The sequence below is a fragment of the Mirounga leonina genome, unplaced genomic scaffold (genome assembly GCF_011800145.1).
Source record: "Mirounga leonina isolate KUSES-001 unplaced genomic scaffold, KU_Mleo_1.0 Mir_197, whole genome shotgun sequence".
Taxonomy (NCBI): domain Eukaryota; kingdom Metazoa; phylum Chordata; class Mammalia; order Carnivora; family Phocidae; genus Mirounga; species Mirounga leonina.
In genome coordinates, this window is record NW_023270494.1 from 807,851 (window position 1) to 834,304 (window position 26,454).

The 26,454-nt window shown below is 56.7% G+C and overlaps 2 protein-coding genes and 1 long non-coding RNA gene across 9 annotated transcripts in view; 2 read left to right on the forward strand and 1 right to left on the reverse strand.

Annotated features, from left to right (window-relative positions):
- Positions 1-25,397, forward strand: part of CSNK1D (casein kinase 1 delta) — a 33,320-nt gene extending 7,923 nt beyond the window's left edge. For 2 of the 4 annotated variants that reach the window (XM_035025723.1, XM_035025725.1), the window contains exons 3-9: positions 11,590-11,738; positions 12,239-12,467; positions 12,868-13,038; positions 13,406-13,554; positions 15,261-15,432; positions 16,014-16,153; positions 20,427-20,911. In XM_035025723.1, coding sequence (XP_034881614.1) covers positions 11,590-11,738; positions 12,239-12,467; positions 12,868-13,038; positions 13,406-13,554; positions 15,261-15,432; positions 16,014-16,153; positions 20,427-20,477 — 1,061 coding nt within the window. In that variant the 3' untranslated portion in view covers positions 20,478-20,911. Of the gene's footprint in view, positions 1-11,589; positions 11,739-12,238; positions 12,468-12,867; positions 13,039-13,405; positions 13,555-15,260; positions 15,433-16,013; positions 16,154-19,182; positions 19,247-20,426; positions 20,912-25,008 lie in introns of those variants that run through there. The other 2 variants (XM_035025724.1, XM_035025726.1) reach the window with 2 other exon arrangements.
- Positions 3-2,489, forward strand: LOC118024145. Its single transcript, XR_004683008.1, has 2 exons — positions 3-751; positions 854-2,489. It is a non-coding gene; the product is annotated as an uncharacterized LOC118024145 (long non-coding RNA).
- Positions 25,398-25,400: 3 nt separating the features above from the next.
- The window catches only part of SLC16A3 (solute carrier family 16 member 3), a 10,155-nt gene continuing 9,101 nt past the window's right edge, over positions 25,401-26,454 (reverse strand). For all 4 annotated transcript variants that reach the window (XM_035025720.1, XM_035025719.1, XM_035025721.1 and 1 more), the window contains one exon: positions 25,401-26,340. In XM_035025720.1, coding sequence (XP_034881611.1) covers positions 26,084-26,340 — 257 coding nt within the window. In that variant the 3' untranslated portion in view covers positions 25,401-26,083. The remainder of the gene's footprint in view (positions 26,341-26,454) is intronic.

Genomic DNA, 26,454 nt, shown 5'->3' on the forward strand with positions numbered 1-26,454 from the left:
CCCTTTACCTGTTCAAAAGAAAACCAGGGTTGTATTTGATGAGGGAGAATGTGTCGTGAATCAGAGCCTCTGGTTTATTTGGGAAAGGGAGGACATTGTACGCTTGTCTCAGTCACGTGGCTTCCTTCAGATACCGAGAGGCCTACTGAGGGCCTCATTCAACATAAAACATGATTTTCTGCTTTTCCTTAGCCTCATGTTAGCTAGTATTGTCTTTGAACTCAGGGTTCGTGTGAATTTTGATTTTTCAGGCATGCTCCTGATTGTTGGGTGTGCCACCTCAGTCACATGCTTTGCTCACAGCTTTGGGGGAGCCCCCTCAAAGGCTCCTGAGTGAAATAGAGTTTGAATTCAGTGACCTCTGTGGCCCCTCCCAACTCACTTACTGTCCCAATTCTGCTAAACCTCTCAGACCTAAGGGTGTCTGATGTTTGAGAGTACCCATCCCGATCTCAGAGTCTAACTTTTAGAATTCTCTGGACTTCAGAAGTTTGGCTAATGGAGCAGGTGGGGATTTTGTTGGAGGTCTCAGAGTCCCGAAGACCTTGCAGCATTAGGAAGGACATGTCCATGCTTCACCCCAAAGAGCTCCCCTCGGGATCAAGGCTTTGTGTCGGAAGAATGGTTGCACTGCATCCTGCTTGGAGACCCTTCATGGCAGAAGCCTCTGTGGTACTTTCGTAGTTCGGGGTGCTCTCTGCACTTTGCCAAATGAAAACTTGTTTTCAGAGTCTGAATTCGCTTTTTTCAGGTGAGAAGGGAGGATTGGTGATTCCACTCTCGCATCTTTCCTCCACAAAAATGGCTTAATCTGTGCTGCTACTAAGCAACCAACATTTCTTGCTTTACACAGCAACAGGTGTTTCTTTGGCAACAGATACATATCAGAGCAACGCCGACAGTCCTGCCGGATCCATCACAGAGGGCGTCCAGAGCATCCTGTCCCAGCTTTCTCGGGACCCGGCACCCAGGCGCAGAAACGCCTGTGGGCCCCAGGGAGTGGTCAGCAGAGGGCAGGCTTCTCAGGCATCAGGGACAGTCTATACAGCTTGTCAGGGGGTGCTGAGAAGGTGATGACTTGGGGTGTGGCCTTCATGGTTGGGCAGGGCCTGATGGCTGGGGGTTGAAGAAAGCTTCCAGCTTAAAAGCCTTGAGTGTTAACAAGCAGCATCTCTGTGAGAGTTTGTAAGCTGGAGGGCCAGAGGGCAGAAGGAAAGGAAACGGTCAGCTGACGCCCCACATAGGAATTGGATAAGTGGCTGAGACTGAACAAAGAAGAGTTTATTCCCATCAGGATGGTGCTTCTCCATCCCTGGACCACAACTGTCTGCTGTGGGGCTGAGGGCCCAGGCTGTAGCATTGCATCTCACTTTGGAATCCTTGCTTTAAGATTTGTGCCCCTTCTCTAGGGTCCTAGAAACCTAGGATCTTCTCCCGTCTGGCCATCCCCCACATGTGGATTGAGTTTTACTTCGGTTTCAAATGTGTGCTTGGTGGATATTATCAGCGTGCTTTAAAGAAGAAGTAAAGATCTCAATTTTGAAAACAGATGATGTCCAGAAACGCAGAGTCCATGATTCTGGTAGTGTGTGAGTTCCTAGCCATCACAAAGCAGACAGGGTGCAGGGGTCCACGCGCTATTGGTCAGCCTTCTGCATCACATCTCGTGCCAATACACACAGACCACTTGGTCTTGGTGAAGGGACAGCAGGTACCTCTGATTGTGGCTCTTCGGTGCTTTTAAGGGTGTGTTCTGGGCTTGCAAGTGGTTGAGACTGACGGCACCCTAGGAGGAAGCTGGAAGCTGAGAGGCGGCCGTGCCCCCTCGAGCTTGCTGTGACTGGGGGGGGGGTCAGCCTCACTCACGGACACGGGTACGTCTGCCGCCATTACAGCCCCGTGTGGTGGGGGCAGCCTCGCAGACCGATGCAGGGCTTTCCAGGACAGAGATTTGACCCCGAGCATCGTGGTGCCCAGGCCGCTGCTGCAGAGCAGCTCTGCTCCTGGGGAGGCGTGCCCCAGATGCCCCAGATGCTTCCACCTGCCGCAGATCTGCTAGCAGTGATGGGACACTCGGAATAGCAGAGTAGATGGTGCTTGGTTTCGTGGGTCAGGGACTTGGGCAGACATCAGGTTCTTCTCAGAATGCAGTGGACTGCAGGCCCTACCTAGACGTTAACTGCTCTTTCCCATCCTGATGTCCCCAGAGTGGCTTTGGACCAACCGTTTTTTGGTGGTCCCTCAGTAGAGAACGAGTGTTTAGTCCACAGCTGCTTCAGGTCAAGGCTCAGGGCCGGTGTGGCATGTGGGAGGGGCGAGTGGGCTGTTTGTATAAAATCTGGGCTGGCATCCGCCAGCGCAGTAGGGGTAGGTGGTGTCCCCAAGTTCACTTCTCTCGTCCTAAGTCCTGGTCAGTTCCCATGCTTTATTTTGGACAGTCACTGTCTTTTTGTTAAGAAGTGTTTCACAATAGCCAAGAACATTTGTAATATACGGGGATCAATACTAAATTGAACACCTGTTGCACCCACCTGCTTGAGAGGTGGCAGGACACCCCTCCCCAGTGCCCACATGCCAGTCCCAGTGCACTCTGGGGGAGAAGCCACAGTCCAGAGTTTGCCCCCGACATCCCTGCCTAGTTTGTTTCTAAGTTTTTTTTCTCTGTCACCCCGTAAGGAATTTGTTTTTAAAAATCCAGTGACCTTGTCTAGAAATGTTTGGCAGTTTGTTTATAGTTGTTTTAGGTTTAAATTGCCGAAAACTGAAAATTTTTATTTGCATTAATGTTGGATATTGGAACTTGTCATAAGTAAAAACGAAAAGCCTTTGCCTGTGCCTGTCCCCTAGTATTTCACCCCCGAGCATAGATTTGGGTATCTTTGGACTCCATCAGGTGTTGAGAACTACACATACTGAAGCCAGGCGACCCATTTCGCATCCGAATGGCACACGGGTGGGGGCAGCATGCTGGCCACCCCGCTGCTCTCGCCCCACAGGCCCTGCTTGCTCCTGCACGGGCCCAGCAGTGACGTGCATTTTCAGATTTCTGATCTTGGGATCGGTCTGGACGGCGGCGGGAACATGCTTGTGAATAGCTTTATAGCTCATTGCTTCCCAGGGCCTCACCACTCGATTTTCCGACAGTCTGCTCAGGACAAAGCAGGCTACACAGAAAGCTGAGCATCTTCTGGCCAGAGAACTTGAAGAGCAAGGGCGCTCTGCCTTTACCACATGTTATCTGCTCCCTGATGCTGGGGTGACAAGACATGCTGGTATCGACCACTAGAGAAAAAGGTGCCGCCATTGGGACACCCCATCAGTGTAAACGGACCTTGTGAGTCCTTGATGCACCTCTGCCTGACATACGCCACATTGGAACCCGTGCAGTACGGTCCGGCTTTCCTTGGGACCCCGGGGGCCGCTGTGCTGACTCGGCTGCGTAGGAACCTTCCATCTCTGTAAGAACTACTTGCCTCCTGCCTCTGGCATCTTGCCCTCGGGGACGGTGCCTCGATGGCACCCAGACAGATTTTCTGGCGGGCAGACTGAGGGTGGAGTTGTGTTTTATGGAGCAGGCAAGCACTTGGCCTGCAGGGTGACATTGGGTGCTGCACGTGCCTGCAGGGCCGTGTCCGTCCCACCTGCGTGGCATCTGGGCTTCTGTTAGAGCCACATCTCTTCGGTCTTGTCATCACCATTCCTCCCTGGTGTGGCACGGGGTGTCTTCGCTGGCACAGAAGACAAGGGGGCGCATTAAAAAACGAGGGCGTCTCTTTCTTCACTGTACTTTCCGAGGCGAAGGGGAAGGGTCAGTGTGTATTACACAGTGGTAACAGATCCAGCCATCACAGCCGTATTCTCCAGGGACGGGGTCACTGAACCCAGGGGCTCAGCCTCCTGCAGTTCAGGAGCAGGGGGAGGGAGCTTGGGAGAGGGCAGACAAGCACATGCTTCCCTCCTCTCCCTCCTTCCCCAGAAATTCAAGATTCCACACAAAGCTTTAGTTTCCTGCATTAAGCATGGAGTTATATTCACCACATCCTTTTTTTTTTTTTTGTAAGATGTTTTATTTATTTATTTGACAGGGAGATAGCGAGAACAGGAACACAAGTAGGGGGGAGTGGGAGACAGAGAAGCAGGCTTCCCGAGGAGCAGGGAGCCTGATGTGGGGCTCGATCCCAGGACCCCGGGATCATGACCTGAGCCGAAGGCAGACGCCTAACGACTGAGCCACCCAGGCGCCCCACATTCACCCACATCCTACGAAACAGTCTTGTGGCCCCTTTGACGTGCATGTCCTGTACCTTCAGGGATGCTCCTGAGTGGTTGGAGGTCCAGTCATCTTCCCTTCTTGGTCTCCCAGCCCTGCCCCCCGCCCCCCACCTGCTTGCACATCTTCCCTAGGATTAGAGACTGAAGTGGGTTTGATCCATCTAAATACAGCAGTGTGGCCAGAATCGTGCCAAAGAACAGTCTTGACTCGGGAGGTTGGGAACAAGGGATGGAGTGTTCCTGGCTTCTTCAGAATTTTGCACAAATCATTTAAGAATTATGGAGACACCCCAGAAATTAAATATAAGGGTGTGTGAGCTTTTTTGGGGAAGTGGGGGGATAGAAGAAGGAATAGGGTAGGAGTCAAGTTTTTAGGACAGAAGATCTGGCCCAAAATAGGAAATGGAGAAGAGGGCACCAAGAAAGGATGGCTAAGATACCCCCCCCAACAAACATACTTCAAGAAGGGGTCCTTTAAGCCTGTGCTTCAGATCCTCTTCCTGGTGCAGAGCCTTTTGTCAGATCCTCTGGCTGTTTTTCTCTCAGTAGGAAAAAAAACGTAAACAATAAAACCGCAGAAGAACACGGAGAAAGACCAGCTCGTTGTATCTATACAAGCCAGGCTGCCTGTTGATCACCGGCCAGCAGCTTGGGAGTCCTATAGGCCCAGCAGACACAGCGATCCAAGGGGGCAGCTAGAAACCAGGATGAGGCGCGGCTGGTCCAGTGCACTCCTTTGCACTCACCACCGTGGCGCTAAGCGCCGCTTCGGCAGGGCAGGGTGCTGGCCCCGGACACCGTGGTCCCTGGAAGCCAAGGCAAGAGAACCCAGCGTGTTCAAGGTTAAGGATTTGGGGCTTTGCTTCATATGGCACCCCAGGGCAGCTCAGGCTCTCTCACAACTTGTCGTGACCAACCTGAATTTTTTCAGACGCGTGCATGAACCCCGTGGTGCTGGTAGTGCCGGCCTGAGCCAGCGAAGGATCTGGTAGGTGCAGGGAGCCCGTGTCCCAAGATGGGAGCTACACTGGTCTAGACCAGCCTCCCCCAGCCGTGGCTTCCGCTCAGCGCCTTTCCCTGACCCCTGTGTAGACGAATTCCGAGTCTTCTAGGAGGGAGAGATCAAGTCACGCGCAGCGTAAAAGTGAGGTGGTTCCTGTGCGCTCCAAGTGGTGGTTCTGCACGCGGGGGAGACAGCAGAGCGTGTGCCTGCTGCGCCGTCCTGCGGCTGCCGCCGACCCCTCCCTGCAACGGCCCCTCGCCCCGGGAGCCCAGTGCACGAGGAGGGCATCACCCAGAAATACACGGGAACATAAAACCCAGAATGCTTACGGCAAGAGCGAAGTTAGAATGCACAAGGTCTGTCATTTGTACACGGCCAGGGCAGTTGGAGTCCTGAGAACATGGGGCCCAGGGCGCAGTTCTTTGGGACAGTGAGAAGTGACACGGGCGTCCCGGAGTGATGGCTGTGAGCTTATAGCCGCGGGTGTCCCGCGGTGGCCGAAGCCACCCTTCTGCCCCTCACCTCCACCCAGCCCGAGGACGCCTGCCTGGCCCCTGAGAGAGTCCTCCTCACGATGCACCGCGCGGTGTGCCCTGGGTGGATGCAGCAGTTTTCCATCCCTCCACCTGTTCACGGGCGTTCCAAACAAAGATGCTGTAAATGTTTGTGTAGGTATGGACGTTTATTTCCTTTCCTCGTGGGTGAGTGTCTGGGAGTGAGCTCAACGGCTGAGTCAGAAGTAGATGAATGCTTTTCCTTTGTAGTAAATGGCCAACTGCTTTCCCGGTGGCTGTCCAGTTACATCCCGCCAGCAGTTAACAGCTTTGATGGTTGGTGTCTTTCAAACGGTTTATCCGTGTCATCTGAATGATTGAATTTACTGGCATAAATCTGTTTATAATATTTCTCCATTAGCCTTTTAATAGATGTAGAATCTGCTCATTGTTGATACTGTTAATTTGTGCCTTCTCTATTTTTTCCTAATCAGTCTGATTAGAGTTTTATCAAAAGTCTTCTTAACATGTTTTGGTTTCACTAATTTCTCTGTTTCTTTGTGTCGCATTTCATTGATGACTGCTGTCATCATTTTTATTTCATCTGTTCGGGTTTAATTTCCTATATTCTGAGATCATTGATCTGTCTTTTCTTTTTTAAAGATTTTTTTATTTATTTGAGAGAGCGAGAAAGTACATGAGAGGGGGGAGGGTCAGAGGGAGAAGCAGACTCCTCGCTGAGCAGGAAGCCTATGCGGGACTCGATCCCGGGACTCCAGGATCATGACCTGAGCCGAAGGCAGTCGCTCAACCAGCTGAGCCACCCAGGCACCCGATCTGTCTTTTCTAATACAAGCGTTTCGTTGCTATAAATTTCCCCCAGGTGCTCCTAGAGCACGTCTCATAAACCCTGATGTGTTGTGTTTTCATTTTCATTTAGTTCAGAAAGCTTTCTCATTCCCTTTCTGATTTCTCCCTGATCTGTGGGTTATTTTGAAGTGTGTTATGTAGCTTTCAAGTGTTTGGGGGTTTTCCCGAGAGCCCTCTGTTATTTCTGACCAAATTCCGTTGTCGTCTGAAAGCATACTTTGTACAACTTGAATCATTTTACCTCTCGGCCTGTTTTATGTCCGTTGTTGGTCTGTCTTGCTAACTGCCCCGTGTGTGCTTGAGGAGAGGATGCTCCGCTGCCTGAGGGGGTGTTGAGGATGCTGTCAAACTGTGTTTGTCGATCTCTTTGCGGTTTTGCTTCATGTATTTTGAAGCTGTACTGTTAGCTGTGTGACCGTGTGGAGTTGTTACATTCTCCTGACGAGTTGGTGCCTTTATCCTTACGAAGTAACAGGTACGTCCCTGGAAACGCTCTCCACAGCCTACTGCATCCCACACAGACCCAGCTCTCGTGCACCCTTCTGTCTAAAGTTGGTGTCCTGCACCGTCCTTCTTACAACCTGTTTGTGTGTGAAGGGCATTTGTTTCTATCTGCTGAGAAAGTGTGCCTTATTTGGGGTGTTGAGAGGATTTACACTTGATGTGTTTCCTGACAGGCCAGGTTTTGGTTGACCATCTTGCTGCTGGTTTTTGTCTCCCCTTCTCCCTTGCCTTCTTTTTGATTAATCAAGCATTTTATTTACTTTTTTTTTTTTTTAAGATTTTATTTATTTGTCAGAGAGAGGGAGAGCGCACAAGCAGGGGGAGCAGCAGAGGGAGAAGCAGGCTCCCCGCGGAGCAGGGAGCCCGATGCGGGGCTTGATCCCAGGACCCCGGGACTATGACCTGGGCCGAAGGCAGACGCTTCACCGACGGAGCCACCCAGGAGCCCCTTTATTTACATTTCTTAGTGGTTTTTCTTATGATTTGCTCCTCTGCTGGCTCACTAACACTCTCCTTTGTTACTTTAGTGGCTGGGTTAGGGTTTATCAAGTACGTCTTCAACAACTCGTGTTGTATCCTTGCCACCCTCTGCACTTGGTGTAGCACAGACGGGCCTGTGACGGCGCACTTGGTTTGCCTGCTGCCTGCCGTTGTGGTACCTCCCTGCGGCACGGACGTTTGCATATTACAAACCCGCGTTGCATTATTTTGTTTAAACAGTCCTATCTCGGGCGCTTGGGTGGCTCAGTTGGTTGGGCGACTGCCTTCGGCTCAGGTCATGATCCTGGAGTCCCGGGATTGAGTCCTGCGTCGGGCTCCCTGCTCAACAGGGAGTCTGCTTCTCCCTCTGACCCTCCCCCCTCTCATGCTCTCTCTCATTCTCTCTCACCCTCTCAAGTAAATAAATAAAATCTTTAAAAAAAAAAACAACCAGTCCTCTTAAGGGGATTGAAATAATTTTTAAAAATCTTACGTGTAAACTTACGTTGTTATTTCTAGTGCTTTCTATCCCTTTGTGTGGGCCCATGTCCCGTCACTTGCCTTTTGCCCGAAGGGTGGCCTTTCCCATACATAGCAGTGCGGATCTGCGGCTGATGGATTTTTCCAGCTTTTTTATATCTGAAAATCTCCTCATTTGTCTTGGCTTTCGGAGGTTGGTGTCCTCCGTACTTGAAAGATGCTGCCCTACTGTGCTCTTACGTGCCTGTTTCTGACAAGGCTGCAGTGATCCTGGCCTTTGTCCTCTTCATGTAGTATGGATTTTTCCCCTGGCTGCTTCAGGATGCTGTCTTTATGACTCATTGTGAGTGATTTGATTGGCAGGTGTGGACATTTATGTGATGTTCTTTATGGCTCCTGTGTGTGGGGTCCGCTGAGCTTACATCTGTGGGTCTGTCGTCTTCATCTCCTTCCAGCATCATCTCTGTCCCCTTCCTCCATCTTTCCTGGGGGCTTCAGTGAAATAGGTTTCGGATGACGTGAAGCTGGCTCTTGCTTTTCCAGTAGTTTCTGTTGCTTTGCCTTCGAGTCACACATCTTTTCTTCTGCGCCATCTAAGCTCAGACACTGTAGTTCTCTAGAAGTTGGGTTTGAGTCTTTTATAAATCTCCCATGCTGTGCCCTTATGTAGCTTTTTTGACATGGAAGATAATTAGAATTTATAATAACTTTTATTTAGATTTATTTATTTATTTTTTTTTTTTTAAGATTTTACTTATTTATTTGAGAGAGAGAGAATGAGAGAGAGAGAACACCTGAGAGGGGATAGGGTCTGAGGACGAAGCAGACTGACTCCCTGCCGAGCAGGAAGCCCGATGCGGGACTCGATCCAGGGACTCCAGGATCATGACCTGAGCCGAAGGCAGTCGCTTAACCGACTGAGCCACCCAGGCGCCCTTTTATTTTATTTTTTAAGATTTTATTTATTTATTGGACAGAGAGAGCACAAGTAGGCAGAGGGGCAGGCAGAGGGAGGAGAAGCAGGCCTCCTGCTGAGCAGGGAGCCCTATGCGTGGCTCAATCCCAGGACCCTGGGATCATGACCTAAGTTGAAGGCAGATGCTTAACCGACTGAGCCACCCACACGCCTGTTTGTTTGTTTGTTTGTTTATATTTATTTATCTTTAATACTTAAGCGCACACGCAGGGGGAGTGGCAGAGGGAGAAGCAGGCTCCCTGATGAGCAGGGAGCCTGACGTGGGATTTGATCCCAGGACCCCGGGATCATGACCCGAGCCAAAGGCAGACGCTTAACCCACTGAGCCACCCAGGTGTCCCGTGTTTATTTTTAGAGAGAGAGCACACGGAGGGGAGAGGAGCAGAGGGGGAGAGAGAGAATCTCAGGCACGCTCCCTACTGAGCACAGAGCCAGGACACAGGGCTCCATCCCACAACCCTGAGATCATGACCTGAGCCGAAATCAAGAGTCAGACACTTAACCAACTGAGCCACCCACTCACCCTTGTAATAACTCTTATTATCCTTCTCTGCTCATTGTAACATCTGAACCAGTTTCAATTGATTGACCGTTCTCAATATAGATGTTTTCTGCTTCTTTGCATGCGAACATTATGAATTTTACTTGCTTGCATGCTTAGTGTTTTACTCTGTTGCTCAGGTTCTTCCTCCACTTAGGATGAAGTAAAGTTACTTTTATCTGTTTAGTTTTTGCATTTCTGCTGACAGTCAAGGGAGGAAGGGGACAGCCTAAGGCCCACGCAGCTGTGTCCTATCTTTCAGGTCTGAGTGTTGTTCATTGCCTCCTGTTCAATGTCTTAGAAACCATTTTCCACATGTTCTGTGTTTTGTTAAGTCTTCTGTTTTTTGCAGATGTGAGGGTAAATTGGGCTCCCATTACTCCATCTTGGTTGATAAAGAGTAACTTCTAAACTCTTGAAAGATAATAATAGTACCTGTTTCTGACTCAGGGTTTCTATACCAAAAACATTACTCATAATGGAAAAGATTGATATGTTTGTCTTTGTTAAAATTTCTCATCAGAAGGCTCCAGGAAAAAAAAAATGCCTTACATACAGTCAACAATGGTTTAGTACCCAGGATTTTTAAAGAATAGCTATAAATAGGCAAAAGACTTCCTGATAGAAAAAATTGGCACAAGACAAGAGTAGACATTTTAAAGAGGAACAGCGTGTGGCCAATAAATATATGGACGAAAGATCCAAATTGAGAGTTCAGTGGGACGCTGTTTCACACCCACTCGGTTGATGAAAAGTCAGCAATCTGGTGGTAACCAGCTCGCTGCTGCTGGGCGTGTGGAGTGGGCTGTCCATCTCGGAAAACAAGGCGACATTGTCTCATAGAGTCAGATAACTTGTGCTCTGTGTTTGTAGGCATGTGCCTGGGGAAACTAGATGTGAACAAGAGTTTTGTGGGTAAGAATTTTCATCTGTGGACATAAGTAAGGGTATACTTAGTAGCGCCGTTTGTGACAGAAGCAAACCCAGACATTCCAAATGCAAGAAGAGATGAATGGTGGTCAGTTCTCCAAAGGGAATACTATACAGCATGCATACTTCTTAACAAACTATTTAATACAAGTATAATAAAATTTAGATGTCTGGGTGGCTTAGTTGGTGAAGCATCTGCCTTCGGCTCAGGTCATGATCCCAGGGTCCTGGGATTGAGCCCCGCATCAGGCTCCCTGCTCAATGGGGAGCCTGCTTCTCCTTCTCCCGCTCCGCCTGCTTGTGCGCACACGCTTTCTCTTTCTGACAAATAAAATATCTAAAAAAAAAAAAAAAGTAAATGGGAAGAGACAAATCTGAGTACTGTATGTGGATGCTCTGCCCTCAAGAAGTAGAGCATGACAGCATGACCCCCCCCCCCGGCCCCCGGAGTGTGGGCTCCACATAGTGACGTCCTCCCGAAGAGAACAGTACACACACTGGGGAGAATGAGCACAACCCATACAGGGGTCAAGGTCCCGTCCTCGGTGACGAGTCACATTGAGAGCAGGGACCCCTGACGTGACGTGATGAGAAGGCCCTTCAGCTCTGTGGTCTTGCTCCCCAAACCCATCACCCAACATCACATACATCCCGACGGAGGCACTGCCCCAGAATCTCCCCCGCAGAACTGCCGGGCCTCCCGAAACCAGGGACGTGAGAGACGGCTCAGCCCAGAGGCGCCTGGGGAAACGTGATGACCGGGGCAGAGAGAGGGTGTGACAGGAAAACCGAGGAAACCTGAACAGAGTGTGGACTTGTGTTAACAACAGTGAGCCAGACTGGTTCCTGATTTGTGACGCACACAGCATGTCAACAGGAATCTTCTTGCATCTGCTCACTCCCCCGCCTGGGACACTGGCCTCCCATTCTCTCCTGGTGTCACTTCCAGCCACTGCCTGCCTGGTCCTTGTCTCGCAGTGTGTGTCTTGTGTGGTGTGTCCCTGCGTGCGAGCACAGGCGTTTCGGGTTTCTCTTGCAGTCGGCATCCCCACCATCCGGTGGTGCGGGGCGGAGGGGGACTACAATGTCATGGTGATGGAGCTGTTGGGGCCGAGCCTGGAGGACCTGTTCAACTTCTGCTCAAGGAAATTCAGCCTCAAAACTGTCCTGCTGCTTGCTGACCAGATGGTAAGAATCATGTTTCTGAGGTGACAGGGAGCCTGGGCCCTCGGCACGTGCTTGGTGTGAGTCCGCAGTCTGACGGGACATTCGGGCATGCTGTTCTCCTTCTATGCCTGCTAGTGCCCAGGGAGAGAGTAGGAGTGCATTCACCTCTGCGGCAGGAGCACGGCCGTGGGCTGGGTTTGGAGACGTGTGTTTTTCCTGATGGGCCCCTGCAGGAAGGACTGCTGGTGCAGAGTCTCATCAGGGAGGGCTGGTCCTCTCAGGCTGCTGTCAGTCAACCTCCCCTCCCCACCCCTGAGAGCCAACGAGGGGAGCTGCCCCGGCCGGCTGGGGGTGCAAAGCATGGTTCGTTCAGCATCCTTCCCTGGTTGTGGAGTTCCTCTGCTCTGGCCAAGGGCCACAGGACGTGCAGGTGAGGGCACAGCCCTCACTCTGCCAGGCAGGTGCCTTTCCCAAGGCTGCTGCTGTGGTTTAATCTCTGGTCATTACTTCCCTACCTACAGATTAGTCGCATTGAATACATTCATTCAAAGAACTTCATCCACCGAGATGTGAAGCCAGATAACTTTCTCATGGGGCTGGGGAAGAAGGGCAACCTGGTCTACATCATCGACTTTGGGCTGGCCAAGAAGTACCGGGATGCCAGGACCCACCAGCACATCCCCTACCGTGAGAACAAAAACCTCACCGGGACGGCGCGGTATGCCTCCATCAACACGCATCTTGGAATCGGTGAGCCCGTGGGTGGTGGTGTGTCCTGTGCCTCCGGTCGCCAGGCTGCCTTGGGCACGGCCGTCTCTTAGAGAAAGGCCAGCCTCTTGGGGGATCGTGGGAGTGGTCAGCATGTTTGGCATGGAGGCTGGCTCTCCAGATTCTGCAAAACCCTTTGTGAGGTGTGGTGGGGGCAGGAACGGTTGGGCTTTCTGACAGTCCCTGTAACATTGGTGTCACTCATCCGGGGGTGTCACAGTTTCCTAAGGACACATCAGGGGCAACTTCTGGTGAAACAATCCAAGAATATTTTTCTGTGGTTTTGAAAGTTCGTTTCCACAGTCAGAGTGTGCCTGGGGTCTTGGCTTTGCGGCTGCAGGCGCACACGTGCTGTCCTTGACCCATTTCCCGTCTTTTCCAGAACAATCTCGAAGAGATGACTTGGAGTCACTGGGCTATGTGCTCATGTACTTCAATCTGGGCTCTCTGCCCTGGCAGGGGCTGAAGGCAGCCACCAAGAGGCAGAAGTACGAGCGGATCAGCGAGAAGAAGATGTCCACCCCCATCGAAGTGCTGTGTAAAAGCTACCCCTGTGCGTGTCCTCGAGGGCAGGTGTCAGGCCGGCCCGCGGTCTGAGGGTGGCGGTGGGGGGCCACTGGGAGACTGGCTCCCAGATGGTGAAGAGTGTCCTTGAGCTGGTGGCAGCCTTCTGTCCCTGCTGCTCCTTTACCTTCCAGGGACCATGACCTAGGGAGTTGTCCTTGTTCCTGTGGAGAAGTGCTGCAGGTGAAACCAAGCTGTGCCCTGTGCCGCCGGCTTTTCTTAAACGTCGGTTCCTCCCAGTGTGACCAGTGTTTCAGACGCCGTGTCTCACGTCCTAAGCATGCGGCAGTGGATGGTGGCAATCATGTCGACGGACACCCGGTCAGCCAGTTAGCGCTGAGTCTCTTGTCTTACAGCTGAGTTTGCCACGTACCTGAATTTCTGCCGCTCCTTGCGTTTTGACGACAAGCCTGACTACTCCTACCTGAGGCAGCTCTTCAGGAATCTCTTCCACCGCCAGGGCTTCTCCTATGACTACGTGTTCGACTGGAACATGCTCAAATTCGTAAGTGTGCCGCCAGCGCGTTGACTTCTCAGCATAGAAGTCAGCCAAAGGCCTCTGCCAGACGAGGTGCAGGTTTTAGAAGGCACGTTCACCGCATCGGGGGGGCCAAGTGTACCTGCAAGGGCCGTGGCCTAGGTGGGGTCCACCCCAGGGCGGGAGGTTGAGAAGCAAGATCCCTCTCAAGGGAGAGCAGAGGCGGCACCACGTCAGTGCTGGGCCCCCTGGAGCCGGTGGAGTGGGTCTCCCAAATGCAGGTCTGCCTGGAGCCAGGGCTCTTCCTTGAGTGGTAAATCTTGAACTGGAAGGTACTTCTATGATTGCTGTCAACAGGGCTAAGAGCGCCATGGTTTTGACTGCCTGTGGTGGTGAGGCGTGGCTCCACAGTGTGTGTTACGCAGGAGGGTATGGCCAAGGCCAAGGGCTCTGGCCAGGTGGGGTGACCTCTTGCCCCTCCTGCCTCTGACCCGGCGTGCGGGTGAGCGAGCAAGGTGGGTGCCTGGAGAGGTGCTAGGCTGTGCTTGACTTTGTGGCCGGGCTTACTGAATGGGCAGCACAGGTGTTCGCGTATGTGCAGAACTTGAGTTTTGATGTTTTCTTCTCTAAATCTGGCCACCCATCCTTGAGTCTCTTATAGGAGTCTAATTAATTTTCGGACACTATTGCCAGAGGCTTTCAGGGTTCTTTGGAACTTCTACTTTGTTTTTCTTTATAAATTTGTTCTATTTAGTTAGCTTAAAACAGAAATTGGAATCTTTCCAAGGTGACAAGATCTGACGAAGGAGCAGGACCTCCTCTTCAGAGGGCATAAGACAGAAAGGCTTGTCCTGTGGCCTTGGCAGGGTCTGTGCCCTGCCGGGAGAGAGCCAGGTGCCCTGCAGTGGGCTGGCGCAGGACGTGCAACCGCCGATCGCCCAGGGTCTGGGCAACCTTCTGGCGTCGTTGCCCCCCAGCGGGACTGGCCCCCCTTCTCTGGGCGGGCGGGACACTGAACCCTCTCAGCTTTGCAGGGTGTGTGTGGTGGGACCAGCACTCGGTCTGCGCTGCTGCTGGGAGCCGTCACGGGCGGAGTGGGGCACGAGTGGGTGCGGCTGCAGCAGTCAAACTTCATTTGCAGAAACTGATGGTGGCTGGATTTGGCTCGTGGGCTGCGGTTTGCCGACTGTTGCATTACAGCGCCGTTCGTTAGAACATGGCGGGTATCGTGCCCCCACTCGTCTGGGTCGTCATTTGCTCAAAGTGGAACTAGCTGTGGTGTCCACCACGCGGGACCTTCCACGGCAGACCTGGCTGCCTGCGTTCTTGTCACGTGGGCCCTGGCCCAACATCTGCCTAGGCCGTCTGGGCTCTGGTTGGGCCCCCCGCCAACCAGATGCCCCCGCTTCTGTGTGCGTCTCGGATCCCCTGGATGCTAACACCTTGGGCCCGCCGCTAACCTGACCTCATATGATTTCCTATTCCTGTGTGGGTGCTCAGGGGGAAGAGGCCACCCAGTTGCCATCAGTGTTTGGGGTTCGGGAGTGTTGGGAAGACCTCGTCCTCTCACTCACAGGGTCTCGGGGCAGGCTGCTGTCCTAGAGGGAGAGATGCCTCCTCCCAGCCTGCTACACTGCTTGGATGGCTTCTCTGGCAGCAGGGGACAGCCGGGGCCCTTGGGTTGTTTTCCACCAAACCTCATTCAATCTGGTCTTACCCTGTTTCCTTTGCAGGGAGCCAGCCGGGCCGCTGATGACGCTGAGCGGGAGCGCCGGGACCGAGAGGAGCGGCTGAGGCACTCCCGAAACCCAGCCGCCCGCGGCCTCCCCTCCACGGCCTCTGGCCGCCTGCGGGGCACCCAGGAAGTGGCTCCTCCCACCCCTCTCACCCCTACCTCACACACTGGTGAGTGGGCTAGCACCACGTCTCCCCAGTAGGCACTGGGGGTTTCTGGTTTGTGTGTTGGCTGCTCTGGCTGTTTGAGCTGCAGGCCCCACGCGGGCTTCAGGCGGGCATGCCTCATGGGAGAGGCTGTGTGCATCCGGTCCTAGTAAACTCTGGTTTCTGAGGATTGGCTGGCCAGGGGACATCCGTTTCTCTTTCTCCGTTGTTTCTCTTTCTCATGACACGGATTGCTCCCTAGGAGCCTCTCAGTACCCACCCTTCCATCCCCTCCATGAGTGGCATCTTAAGCACGGAGGCCTCGGGCTGCCCTCCTGCTGGATTCCTGGTGCTTCGCTCCTGGGAAAGTCCGCCTCGAGCCAGCACATCTGAATGCTCCGTGGGCCCTGCCCACCACTGCTGACCTCGAAATCAGGGTGCAGGCTGGCCGGGGGTTAGCCGCCTGTTGCCACCCTGGAAACCTGATGGAGTGTAGCAGCACCCACCTTCTGGTCCTGGATGCCGAGACAGCTGAGGAGAGGCCCCCTCACGCTGGCTCCGGGGTCTGCCCCGAGCCCTCACCGTCACCCCGTCTCCCCCTGCAGCTAACACCTCTCCTCGGCCCGTGTCCGGCGTGGAAAGAGAGCGGAAAGTGAGTATGCGGCTGCACCGCGGCGCCCCTGTCAACATCTCGTCCTCCGATCTCACAGGCCGGCAAGACACCTCCCGCATGTCCACCTCACAGGTACGCACTGCATGGGTTGGCGCTCTGGGCTCGCCAAGGCCGGGCCGCCGCGGGCCGCGGGCCTGTCCGTGCTTGGGCTGCGCTTAGGACGCCAAGCAGAGTGGGGCGCAGGTGATGAAGGGCGTCCTTCCTCCCTTCTTTCCTTTCTCCCCCATTTCTGAGTTTTAACTGGAGAGGGACGCTCGGCCCCTCGCTGCCGTGCAGCCCCTCGGTTGGGAGCCTGAGGCGGGCTGTGCGGACGAAGGGCTTGGCTTCCCAGCCGCACGGTGCAGGTCATGGGGTTTTTTCTCTTCTGCTGCCGTCCTCGCGGCCCCGGCCCCCTCTCCGAGCCAGCCCTGGAGGCTGGGCCGTCTTCCTGTGCAGACTGGAAATGCCATGCTGCTCACACCGGGTTTGTCGTGGGCACACAGCCTGTGGGGCAGTGGCTGGAGGCCCCTGTCAGGTGGCGTGGGCAAGCCCGTTGGAGCCTGGCGCCCCGCGATGCACCGTCTTCTGCAGCCCCTGCCCATTTGTCTTCTTTTGGATGAGGCAGCTGTCCTCAGGGAAATGGCTGGGTCTTGCGGGTCCCCTCCACTCAAACCCTCCTCTTCCCTCTCTGGCTTGGGTGCCATGGTTCTTCTGCATCCGCTCATGTGTTCTCCACAGATAAGCTCTTTACACACACACGGACTTCCTTCCTCGTGTAGCTTTCAGGGCCCTCTTCTTCGAATGGCGGTGGGTCAGAGGGCATTTCTCCTGCTTCCGCGAGGGTCCTGCAGGGTGTCTGTGCCCCGCGGTATCTGCTGGGCGGGCAGGCCCTGGTTTTAGGAACGCACTGGAAGTCCTGGGCCGTGCAGTCAGGCAGCACCGCGCTGGGTCACTGGGACGCCTCGCAGGCGAGGTAGCACTGGGCCCTGCTGTTGGCACGCGCTTGGTGCTGGGCATAGCTTGTTGGTGATTGGTGGGCCGAGCACGTTGGTTAGGAAAGCACAGGGTCTATGAGAACCACCCAGAACCTCAGTTCTGTGGCGTCAGCTTGGTCTTCCGGCAGAGCAGAAAGTGCGCCCAGACAGAGACGGTGCTCCTGACCTTTTATTTTAATCAAGTGAATGATTGGTTTCGTTTTGCTATAAATGTAAACATTTCTGGTTTACTGGTAGTTCGGCCAGAAATGGGTTGGTTTTGTATGATAACTTTCTCCCAAAGAGACTAAGGGTGCAGGTAGTTTGAATTGTGGGGCTCAAGGAGTCTGGCCAGGGTCATGAGATTGGGCCCCTTACGGCTCCCAGCCCCACACCCCTTCTCCCTCCCCGCAGGACACACGAAGGGCTACGGGCTTCTTCCCACAGGCTCTGGAATCCATGAATCAGCAGCCGGGAACAGGTCCTGGGCAGTGTCTGCCCACGCGTGGCCGAGAGCCCAGGCATGCAGCCTGCTCTGGGGCCCCAAACACCCCAGTCAAGGACAGCTGGGGTCTGTGGATGTCACGGGCTCTGTCTGGACTCAGAATCCAGATGTTGGGCCTCCACCAGCAGAGTTCGTGAAGGGAAGGGACAAACCTAGTTTTCTTTGAGGGAAAAGAAAGTATCTGGAGCATTTGGGACCACTGAGGGAAATGAAAGGGTCAGAGAGCCTGCGACCGATCTCTGGGTCTGAGCCCAGCTTCTCCTCCACGGCGTGGCCAGCCCTAGCCTGCATGCCCCAAGAGCCTTCCTGTGAACTCTTCCTTAGCTGAGGCGAGCTTGCAACTGAGAGTCCTGTGTCTTTGTTGTTCTTTTTGCTTTCCATGTGAAGAAGCAATGTGGGACTAGACAGGAGGGAGGAGCCTCCAGAGATTTGATTTGGGGGTGTTTCCGCTCTGAAAGAAGCACCGGTCACTCTAGGGGGTTTCTTAGGACCTTTATGTTGAGGACGCAGCCCCTGGGGGTGTGTCCCCGATGCACCCCTGTCCCAGGGATGGCTTCCTTCTTTGGGTTTTCCTGTTCACCCATCAGCACTCTTTCTTAGGAGACTGCAGGGCAGCAAGAGACTCTTTCCAAGACTCTCAGCAAGGGGCTGACCCCCTGTCTGCCCTGGTGGTTTGGAAGTTCCAGAACAAGGGGAGTTGCTCCAGCTTCTGCTATTCTATAGGTTCCGTTGGCACTTTCCCCAAAGAAAGCGGGGTGAAGGTAGAGCCAGTGAGGCCTCTGTTAAGCGAGGCTGGCCCTGCCCTAGCGGGGCTGAGGCCGCTTCCGCCAGCTTCCTTCGCCGCTACCCTCTCTCTCAGTTCTTTGTGCGCTTGGAGGAGGGAACGTCGTCTTGTGCAGAGGCACCAAGTCCAGGGAAGTAGTCCATCTGCAAGAAGGTGCTCTGGCCACAGGCCAGCCCGCGGGAGGGCCCTGCTGACCCTCTGCAGCTGGGTGTGGGGGACGGCCGTGGATGCCTGTGCTCTTGGTCTGACCCCCCGGCCACGCTGCACTCCGACTTCGCAGGAGGGTGGCTGCTCCTCGCCCCGACTGCCTTCTCCAGGGCGGCTTTGTGCTGGGCCACAGTCCCCACACCACCGACCCAGAGTGGGAGTCTGGCTTTTCAGCCAGAGCAGCACGGAGCCCAAAGAGCATGTGGTCAGTGGACCTACTGTGGGTTTTTCTCTTTGAGAGGAAAAGGCCTCCTGGGTCCAGTGCTTGTGGTGGAATGTGACTCAGTCTCTGAGCCAGTCACTCCCGGTTGGTTGGTTGGTTGGTTTGCGTTCATGCTCCCAAAACAAGGCCTGCAGCCCCTTGGTCTTCTTGTGGCCAGTCCTCCCCCGGCCTGAGCGCAGGCCACACTGAGCAGCGAGCAGGGCCTCGGGGAGGGGCCGGTGGAGGGCTGCCATCTGGATGTCAGGTTCGCTCACTGCCTGGGCCCTCGTCAGCCTAGAGGAGCAGCAGCGGCTGCTCTCGTTTGGGGGCCCCTCGCTAGGTTCCCGGGGTCCCCTGTGAGGCGGCACGGCCAGTGCCGGGCCTGGCTGAAGCGAGATGAGGCAGGCCTTCGAGGTGGTTACCAACAGCTCTCTTTTCCCCCCACCTCAGAATAGCATTCCTTTCGAACACCACGGCAAGTAGCTGCACGTCTCCCCGTTGGAAGGCAGCACCGGTGAGTGTGCTCATGTCGGGTCTTGTCAGACAGCAGGCGCCGGGCGGGGCGGGCGCTGACCACCCCCGAGTCCACCACCGGGCTGCGCAGGTGGGACCGGGCTTGCATGCCAGGTGCTGCCGGGAGAGTGTGGTCCCTCCGCCCAGTGCTTCTCCTCGCGTGGATTCCAGAGCAGCCGTGCTCACTCGCCCAGTCTGGGGGCGAGCAGACCAGAGAGTCTACAAATGGGCGGCCCCAGGACCCTGCCCACCGTTGGCTGGCCGTTGGCCCTGGGGCACTCTCGAGGGTCCGGGGCCCGTGGTGGGAGCAGAAGCCCAGGGCTCTGCACTTGCGCTCGGCTCCAGTGGTCCCAGGAGACTCGAGCCGCCCGGCCCAGGGTCCGTTGTGCGGGGCGTGTGTCGTATCGTGCTCAGCTGAGCGGGCCGTGCTTAGTGGGGGCTCTTGCGCTCTTGCTGCGGGAGTCTCCTGGTGGTCTCTGCCACCCTGGCTTTGTCACTCTCTTCTTTCGCATTTATTTCTGTCCTCGTTTGTTTTTCCTTTCGAGCTCGGTCTCTGCTCAGCGTCCCATCCGTGCTGCCGTCTGTATTAACCCGTCAGCCACAGCGCCCGCTCCCCTGCCGTTGGCGCATGGCTGGGCATCCGAGCCGGGTTCCCTCCGGTCGGGGACACTGTGGCCCCTCCCGCTCAGGGCTTGCCGCTGCTGGGCTCCACACCGCTGGGAGACGGCCGCAGGTCCAGCGTGACTGCGTTCTCAGGGGCACCTCGACGGGAGCTACTTTCCACGCCTCCCCCCATGGGGAGCCCCGGGGCCCACACAGCACCCGGTCCCGGCTCTCAAAACCCCAGGTTACTTTCCAGGAAGGAGTGCTGGGAGCGAGTACTTCTTCCAGCTTGGACTCTGTCTGGTCCGATCGTTCTTGGGCTTCTAGCTTCGGGGCCACCCGGCCTCTTTGCTTGCATGCCTCTTCCTCCTTCCCCCTCTTCCTGTCACTTGTTCTGCTGAGCACGTGGCCTGGCCGCAGAGGGGCCGTCCAGAGTGGCCGGGGTGCGGGTGTCCAGAGTAGGGCTGGGCAGCATCTGTGTCCCCTCGCCGTCACTGGTGTTCTGTGCCCGAGCCTGACCGACTGGCCCCGTGCCTCTGGCCTCATGCTGACCTTCTCCTGTGCTTTGGCTCCGACAGATTCCCGGTCGGGTGGCTTCCAGTGGTCTTCAGTCTGTGGTGCACCGATGAGAACTCTCCTTTTTGCTGTGAAGGGCAGACAATGCATGGCTGATCTACTCTGTTACAATGGCTTTACTAGTGACACGCCCCCCGGTCTAGAACCGAAATGTTAACACCGGGAGCTCTCCAGGCCGCCCAGCCAGCGACGCCCGTGGGGGAAGCAAAACAAACTAAAGCGGACAGACTCCAAAGCGCTGCCGTCACAGGGGCCGCACCGCGGGCCCCCCACGTGCACTCGGTTGTCACGGGCTGGGAAGAAGAGCAGAGTGTGAGAGACAGTTGCAGAGAGAACCAGACTCCCGCTCCAGAGCCTTTCGGTTCCCCTCCAGTGGCCGTGCGCCCTGCTCCCTGACGAGCCTACTGTAACCACCGATCTTCTACTTGGTTAAGACAGTTTTGTATCATTTTGCTAAAAATTACTGGCTTAAATCTGTGTAAAGAGATCTGTCTTTTTATTGTTTCTTTCTTGTCTGTTTTTGCGGTCTTAAAACTGATGTTGACTTTAACGAGCCCTGGAACAAAGGCTGGTGTGGAGTTTCTGTGTAGGGCAGAGCTAGTCAGGGAGCAGAGCGCGCGCGGGCGCCCGTCCTCTGCTTCGTGGTCCCTTTGTCGTGTGGTCCACTGTGGAGAGGGGTTTTCTCACCGGAAGTGCTGTCCCGTGTAGACGTGCGTGTAAGTGATGTGTGTGCGTCTGTGCGTGTGTCGTGTGCCGTGTGTCCTGTGGCCTCATTACGCTGGTTTTGCTGTCACTGTCCCTTCCCCACCTACGCCAGATGGCCTGCGCGACGTGGTCCTCAGAGCGGTTAGCGGGCGCGCGCACCGGAGTCCCCCGGACGCGGCGAGAAGGAAGCCGAGCACGGAAGACCTCTGAAGCCAAGGCTTTTTGCACTGGGCGTTGCTGGTCCCCCTGGAGAGGATTTTGAACCAAGAGACATCAGGCCCCTCTTTGGGGTCACGTGTGGTTATTTTGGTGGTGGTGTTGCCTCAATGTCTTTGGATTTGGGAAATTTTCTAAACCGACTGTAAACGTGAACAGTGTAGATTGGCCCTCGCTACGTGCATGAGTCTGTGTGCTCAGAACCCAGGACGCGGCCGTCTGCGCTGTGCCAGGCTTAACCACAGCGGCCTCGGGCCCCAGGGGATCCACCCTGAAGTGCCAAGAAGCTGGTGACTCAGCTGGTCGTCCAGGAGGGTGCAGCGTCACACGCTTCCTTCCACGACCTTCGTTGGGACGTAGTGAGCCCCACAGGGGTCAAGAAGCAGGGCGGGGCTGAGTCTTGCAAGAAAGACCCTCCGGGCCACTGGGCCGCGGGTGGTTTTCCAGGACGCTCCCTCGTTCTGTAGCAGGCAGCGGCACCAGGCAGTGGTGGCAACCAGTAGCCGGCCGTCCCCCCCCTCCCCCGCCGGCCCCCCTGTTGTGGGAAACAAGGTGCAATAATTGGTATCCGTGGGTACGTCCACCTCTCCTCCTGTCACCCTGCTGCAGAGTGCTCTGTTTGGAGACCGGGACGCTCGCAGCAGGTGAGGGGCCTAGAGGCGTCCATGTCTGTGTTTCTCCCCTTCCTGCCTCCTCGGGCCCCTAGCACGGGAGCGCCGGTCCCAGGACACCCCGACTGGTGCGTGCTGACGGCACAGAGCGTGGCTGTTGGCTGCTTTGGGAAGTCCTGAGCGGGCTACTCTGTGTTTTGGGGTGCAGGGACCTGGCCAAGTGGGGCTGTGTTTCTGGGAGCGCAGTGCGAGCCTGGGCGGGTCAGGGCGAGTTGGGGGCTCCAGAGGTGGGCCTGCCCCTGCCCGCGAGGCGTTAGCAGCTGCAGCCCCCGACGGAGTGCTGGAGACGGCTGGGGCAGCCTTCCCTCACTGCACATCTGGGCTTCGACCTGAAAGTGCTGGATGCTCGTTTGAGAGGTGGGCCCAGACCCTGGGCCCTCAGCTGTGCGGCCGGCCGTCTGTCCGTCCGTGCGTGCGTGCACACTTGCTGCCCTCCCACTACAGGAAATGTAGTTGGCACGTCTGTATCAACCTGTGTATCGGTGGCCAGTCTCTGACTCGGCACATTTGTGTGATCACTGCATTTATGTGCTTAACCACCGTGTAAATAATAAACCCGTGATGACTTTTACCTTTCCCCTCCGCCCTCCACTGCTCTTTATTTCGTAGTCAGGGAGGTGTCGTTGCGTGTAGGTTAGCCAGGTGAAAACTGATCTGAGAAGGGGCGTTCGTGTCCTCCCGTGGCCCAGCGGTGCTCTGTGTGTAAGCTGGTCGGCAGCAGGCCACAGGGACAGGCTGCCCCTTCCCGAGGTCCCAGAGCTGACGTCCGTGCAGGCCGTCCACAAGCGCCAGTCCCTTCTCCCCTGGCTTGAGCATCTTCGCGGGGCAGTCGCCTGAGCTCCGTGGGCCTCGGCGCAGCCCGGGAGGAAGTACTGTGCCTGCCTCGAGTACTCTGGGGAGCGAGCAGTGCTCCGGCTGCCACGGAGGGGCGTGCGTGGTTCCTGCGAGGCGGCTGTCAGCCCCAGTCCCCGCGAGGGGCCAGCATACATGCCCTGGGCCTGGGGTTCCATTGTCGTCTGCCCGTCCTCACCCCCCACTCTAGCTCCGTGGCTCCCGGGTGGGCTCGTCCCTTTGTTGTAAGCGTGGCCTTGGCTTCCCCCTCCTACTCCTTCCCCCTACTCCTACCCCCAGGGGCCTCAGACCCTCCTGAACAAGAGGGTGTGGGGCCGGCCCTTGGCGCCTGGGGGCGTCCTGGAGGGTGCGGGCCCTGAGTCCCTGCCCTTGGGCTCAGGCCCTCCCCTTCCTGCCACTGGCTGAGCCCAGTGGGCTCTGAGGCTCTGGAACAGGGCTGGGCTCTTCCTTGGCCTTCAGCCCTTCTCGCTTAGCTGCCCGCATTGGGAAGGCAACATGCAGTCTCCTTGCTGCTCACCCCAGCTGCCAGCCCTTGCACCCAGCCAGAGCACCAGTGACACGAGCCCCAAGCTGCCCTCCCCTGCTCTGCCGGGAGGGGGCTGCAGGCAGGACGGGGACCACCGCACTGCCTTCTGCCCAGGGCCCGCCTGTCCCGCTCTTGGTCCCTCGGTGCTAGGAGACGCTCGCTGGCTGCCCCCCACCTTCCTGACGCAGGGCTCAGCCCCGGGGCCAGATGGCGGGCTCTGTGCTCAGCAGTATGCGCTGTCCAGTCCGCCTCCAGCTCCCGCCCCTGCAGGCCTCGCCCCCGCCCAGAGGGCTGTCTGGACCCCTTCTGGAACCCCTACACCCTGCTTTTTGTCCTGCTCCTAGCTCCGTCTGGTGGGCCCTCTGAGCTGTGTCTGAGCTCCCAGGAGAGTGTCCGCCAGGGTCTGCGTCAAGGCCGTGATTTGGATGCTGGGAAGGCTGGACAGCCCTTCATGACCCCCACTAGTGGGCCGCTGCAGGTCCTGGGCCGCGGCCTTCCGAGGCATCACTGGCAGATCCCCTGGGCACCCCCAGTGTGGGGCCCACGCGTGTGTAGCAGGTGCCCCAGGTCTGACCAGGCTAGGGCCAACGGCTCGGGGTGGCGTGGGTGATGTGTGCGTGCCCGCCGGGGGGGGCTCAGCACAGGCATCGCCTCACTCGGCGGGAGATTGCTTCAAGGGGGCAGGCCGCGAGCCTCCTTGGGCACGGACACCTGGAGGGTGAGGAACTGCCCCGCTCAGGGCCCCCCGAGCGCTGACTGCTCTCCGGGACTCCTGTGAGGGAGGAGGCCTCAGCCCATAGTAGCCACAGCTTCCTGAGGACAGCAGGTTCCATTTCTCCTATGTCAGGCCCGGCCGGAAACATCTGGAACCAAACCTAGGCAGACAAGACCGCCTGCTCACCCTTGGGCCTCGAACCCCAGCCTCCAGTCTGGGGCGGAGGTGTTGTTGATAATGTGGTGGGCAGGGGGCCTTGGGTCCACCTAGCGTGTCCACCGAGGTGCCAGCTGAGGGACAGACGGACCCGTGTTCCTGAGGCCAAGGGAGGGTGGCAGGACTCTTGCTCTCCCTGCAGCGCGTGCGTGTGTGCTTACGTGGACCCCAGCCCCCGGGCCAGCTGTGCATCCTGCCTCGATTGGAGCAACGCTGACATGCTGACCGGCTCAGAACAGCTTGATACTAAGTGTCCCCAGAGCAGGACAGGGTCCCCAGATGCTGGGCCAGGCCTTTGGGGACAGGTTCGGAGACCGGCGGGGACGCACACTTCTGTTGCTCCTGGCTGGCAGCAGGGAAGCTAGGAGGGCGAGGGTCGGGGACAGTGCAGTGTGAGGGCCGGAAGCCAGGTGGAGCTCATACGGCAGAGAAGGGCCCTGCAAGGGCTCTGCCTCGACCCCTGCAGCTGCCAGCACCACCACAGCCCAGGCCCCCAGCAGAGGGTCCGGGCAGACCAGGAAGGGCGTCGGGGGGCGCCCGGGGCTACGGGCCAGCGCTGCAGGCGGATGCCTGGTCCCTCCGCACAGCTTGAGGGCAGGTGGAGGCGGGAGAGCAGCAAGCCCCCTCGGGGGCGACATCTCTGGGAGGACAAGATGTGAGCTTTCACTTGCTTTTCATTGCAGAGGAGCAGGGACGTGGCATCTCTCCGGCTGCACGCGGCCCGCCAGGGTGCCCGCTGCCGTCCCCAGCGCCCGCGACGCACCACCTACTGAGGCGGCCCCAGCGGCCTCTGACCGGGCTCCCAGCCACACAGGCCACCACTGGCCACGAGGGCAGGTGGGTGTGAGGTACTCGGGGCGAGGCCAAGCAGGGCTGGACAAGGAGGACGGGAGCAGATGCCCACCCTGGGCACTGACCGCGTAGGGCCACGATCCGCCAATCGAGGGGTGAATAAATGGAAGGCAGGAAGATCATTTTCTTTAAACACACACGCAGTGAACTAGAATCACACGTATGTCTCAGCTTAAGTGCACATGCCTTGTAGGGGGCTCCCGAGCGCGGCCACACCCCTGCAGCACGGCCCCCTTCCCTGCCAGCCCCCGGGGCCGTGTGTGGATGCTGAGCCGTCTGGGCTCCAGCAGGGCAGGGTTCAGAACCAGCAGCTTAGAAAGCTGACCCGGCTGACAAGGGCCAGAGCCACTCTGTAAAAACCAGATTGTTGAGAAAAGGAATTTGGAGTGAACAGACCCCTAACCCACGTAGAAAAACACCCTAGCTCCTTGAAGACGTTCCTTCCAAGGTGGCTCCTCCCACACGCAGGTTTATTTCAGACCTTCAGAGGTGAAGGGAGTTTGGTTCCCCAGGCACCCCGCGAGGGGCGGGCTGGGGCGCCGTGGTGGAGACAGGGCAGGATGGGGCGCAGCCAGCCATGCGGGGAGGCCCCTTCCCGAGACCGTGCCGCTCAGCCGGCTCTCCCCAGCCTCGCCCTCTGATGCCCGCCATATTGTCTCTGAAGCGTGGGTTTCTAGGTCCCTGAGCTCAGCGGTGGGCACCGGGCTACTCCGGGGTCAGCAGGCTGGTTCCCTGGTGCAGACGGCTCGTAACCTCGCGGCTGGGCTTCACCAGTTTGGAATGACACGGTTCCCAGCCCACCACCTCCCCGGAGAAACACGGACGGCCAAGCTAGTCCTGTTTGTGAAATAAACATGAGCGTTGAAGTCTCTGTCCGGTTCCATCACCCCCGCTGGCCTCCTGGGCTCAGACGCTTGTTTCTGGGGTGTGAACGACCTCCCCGTTTTTCTCGGGCTCTGCTTTCAGGAAGTGCTCCACCTCCCGAGAGTCCACCCTCACGTCCGCGGGGGGCTTGTGGCGCTCCTCTTCCTCCACGGCCGCCTCGGGCCTCTTCCTAATGCAGAAGAAGTTGCCCAGCACCAGCACGAGGGAGGAGGCCAGCACCTCGGCCCCTGCCAGGACAAACACGTACTGGTAGACGTGCGTCGCATCCAGGACCTTGCCTGCAAAGGGGTTACAGCGTCAGCCTGGGCTGAAGGTCACCCGCACGGTCACTGGCTACTCGTGCGCCACTGTGCTGTTGGGGACAGCCCGGGGGCCCCTGTCCCAGCCTCCCC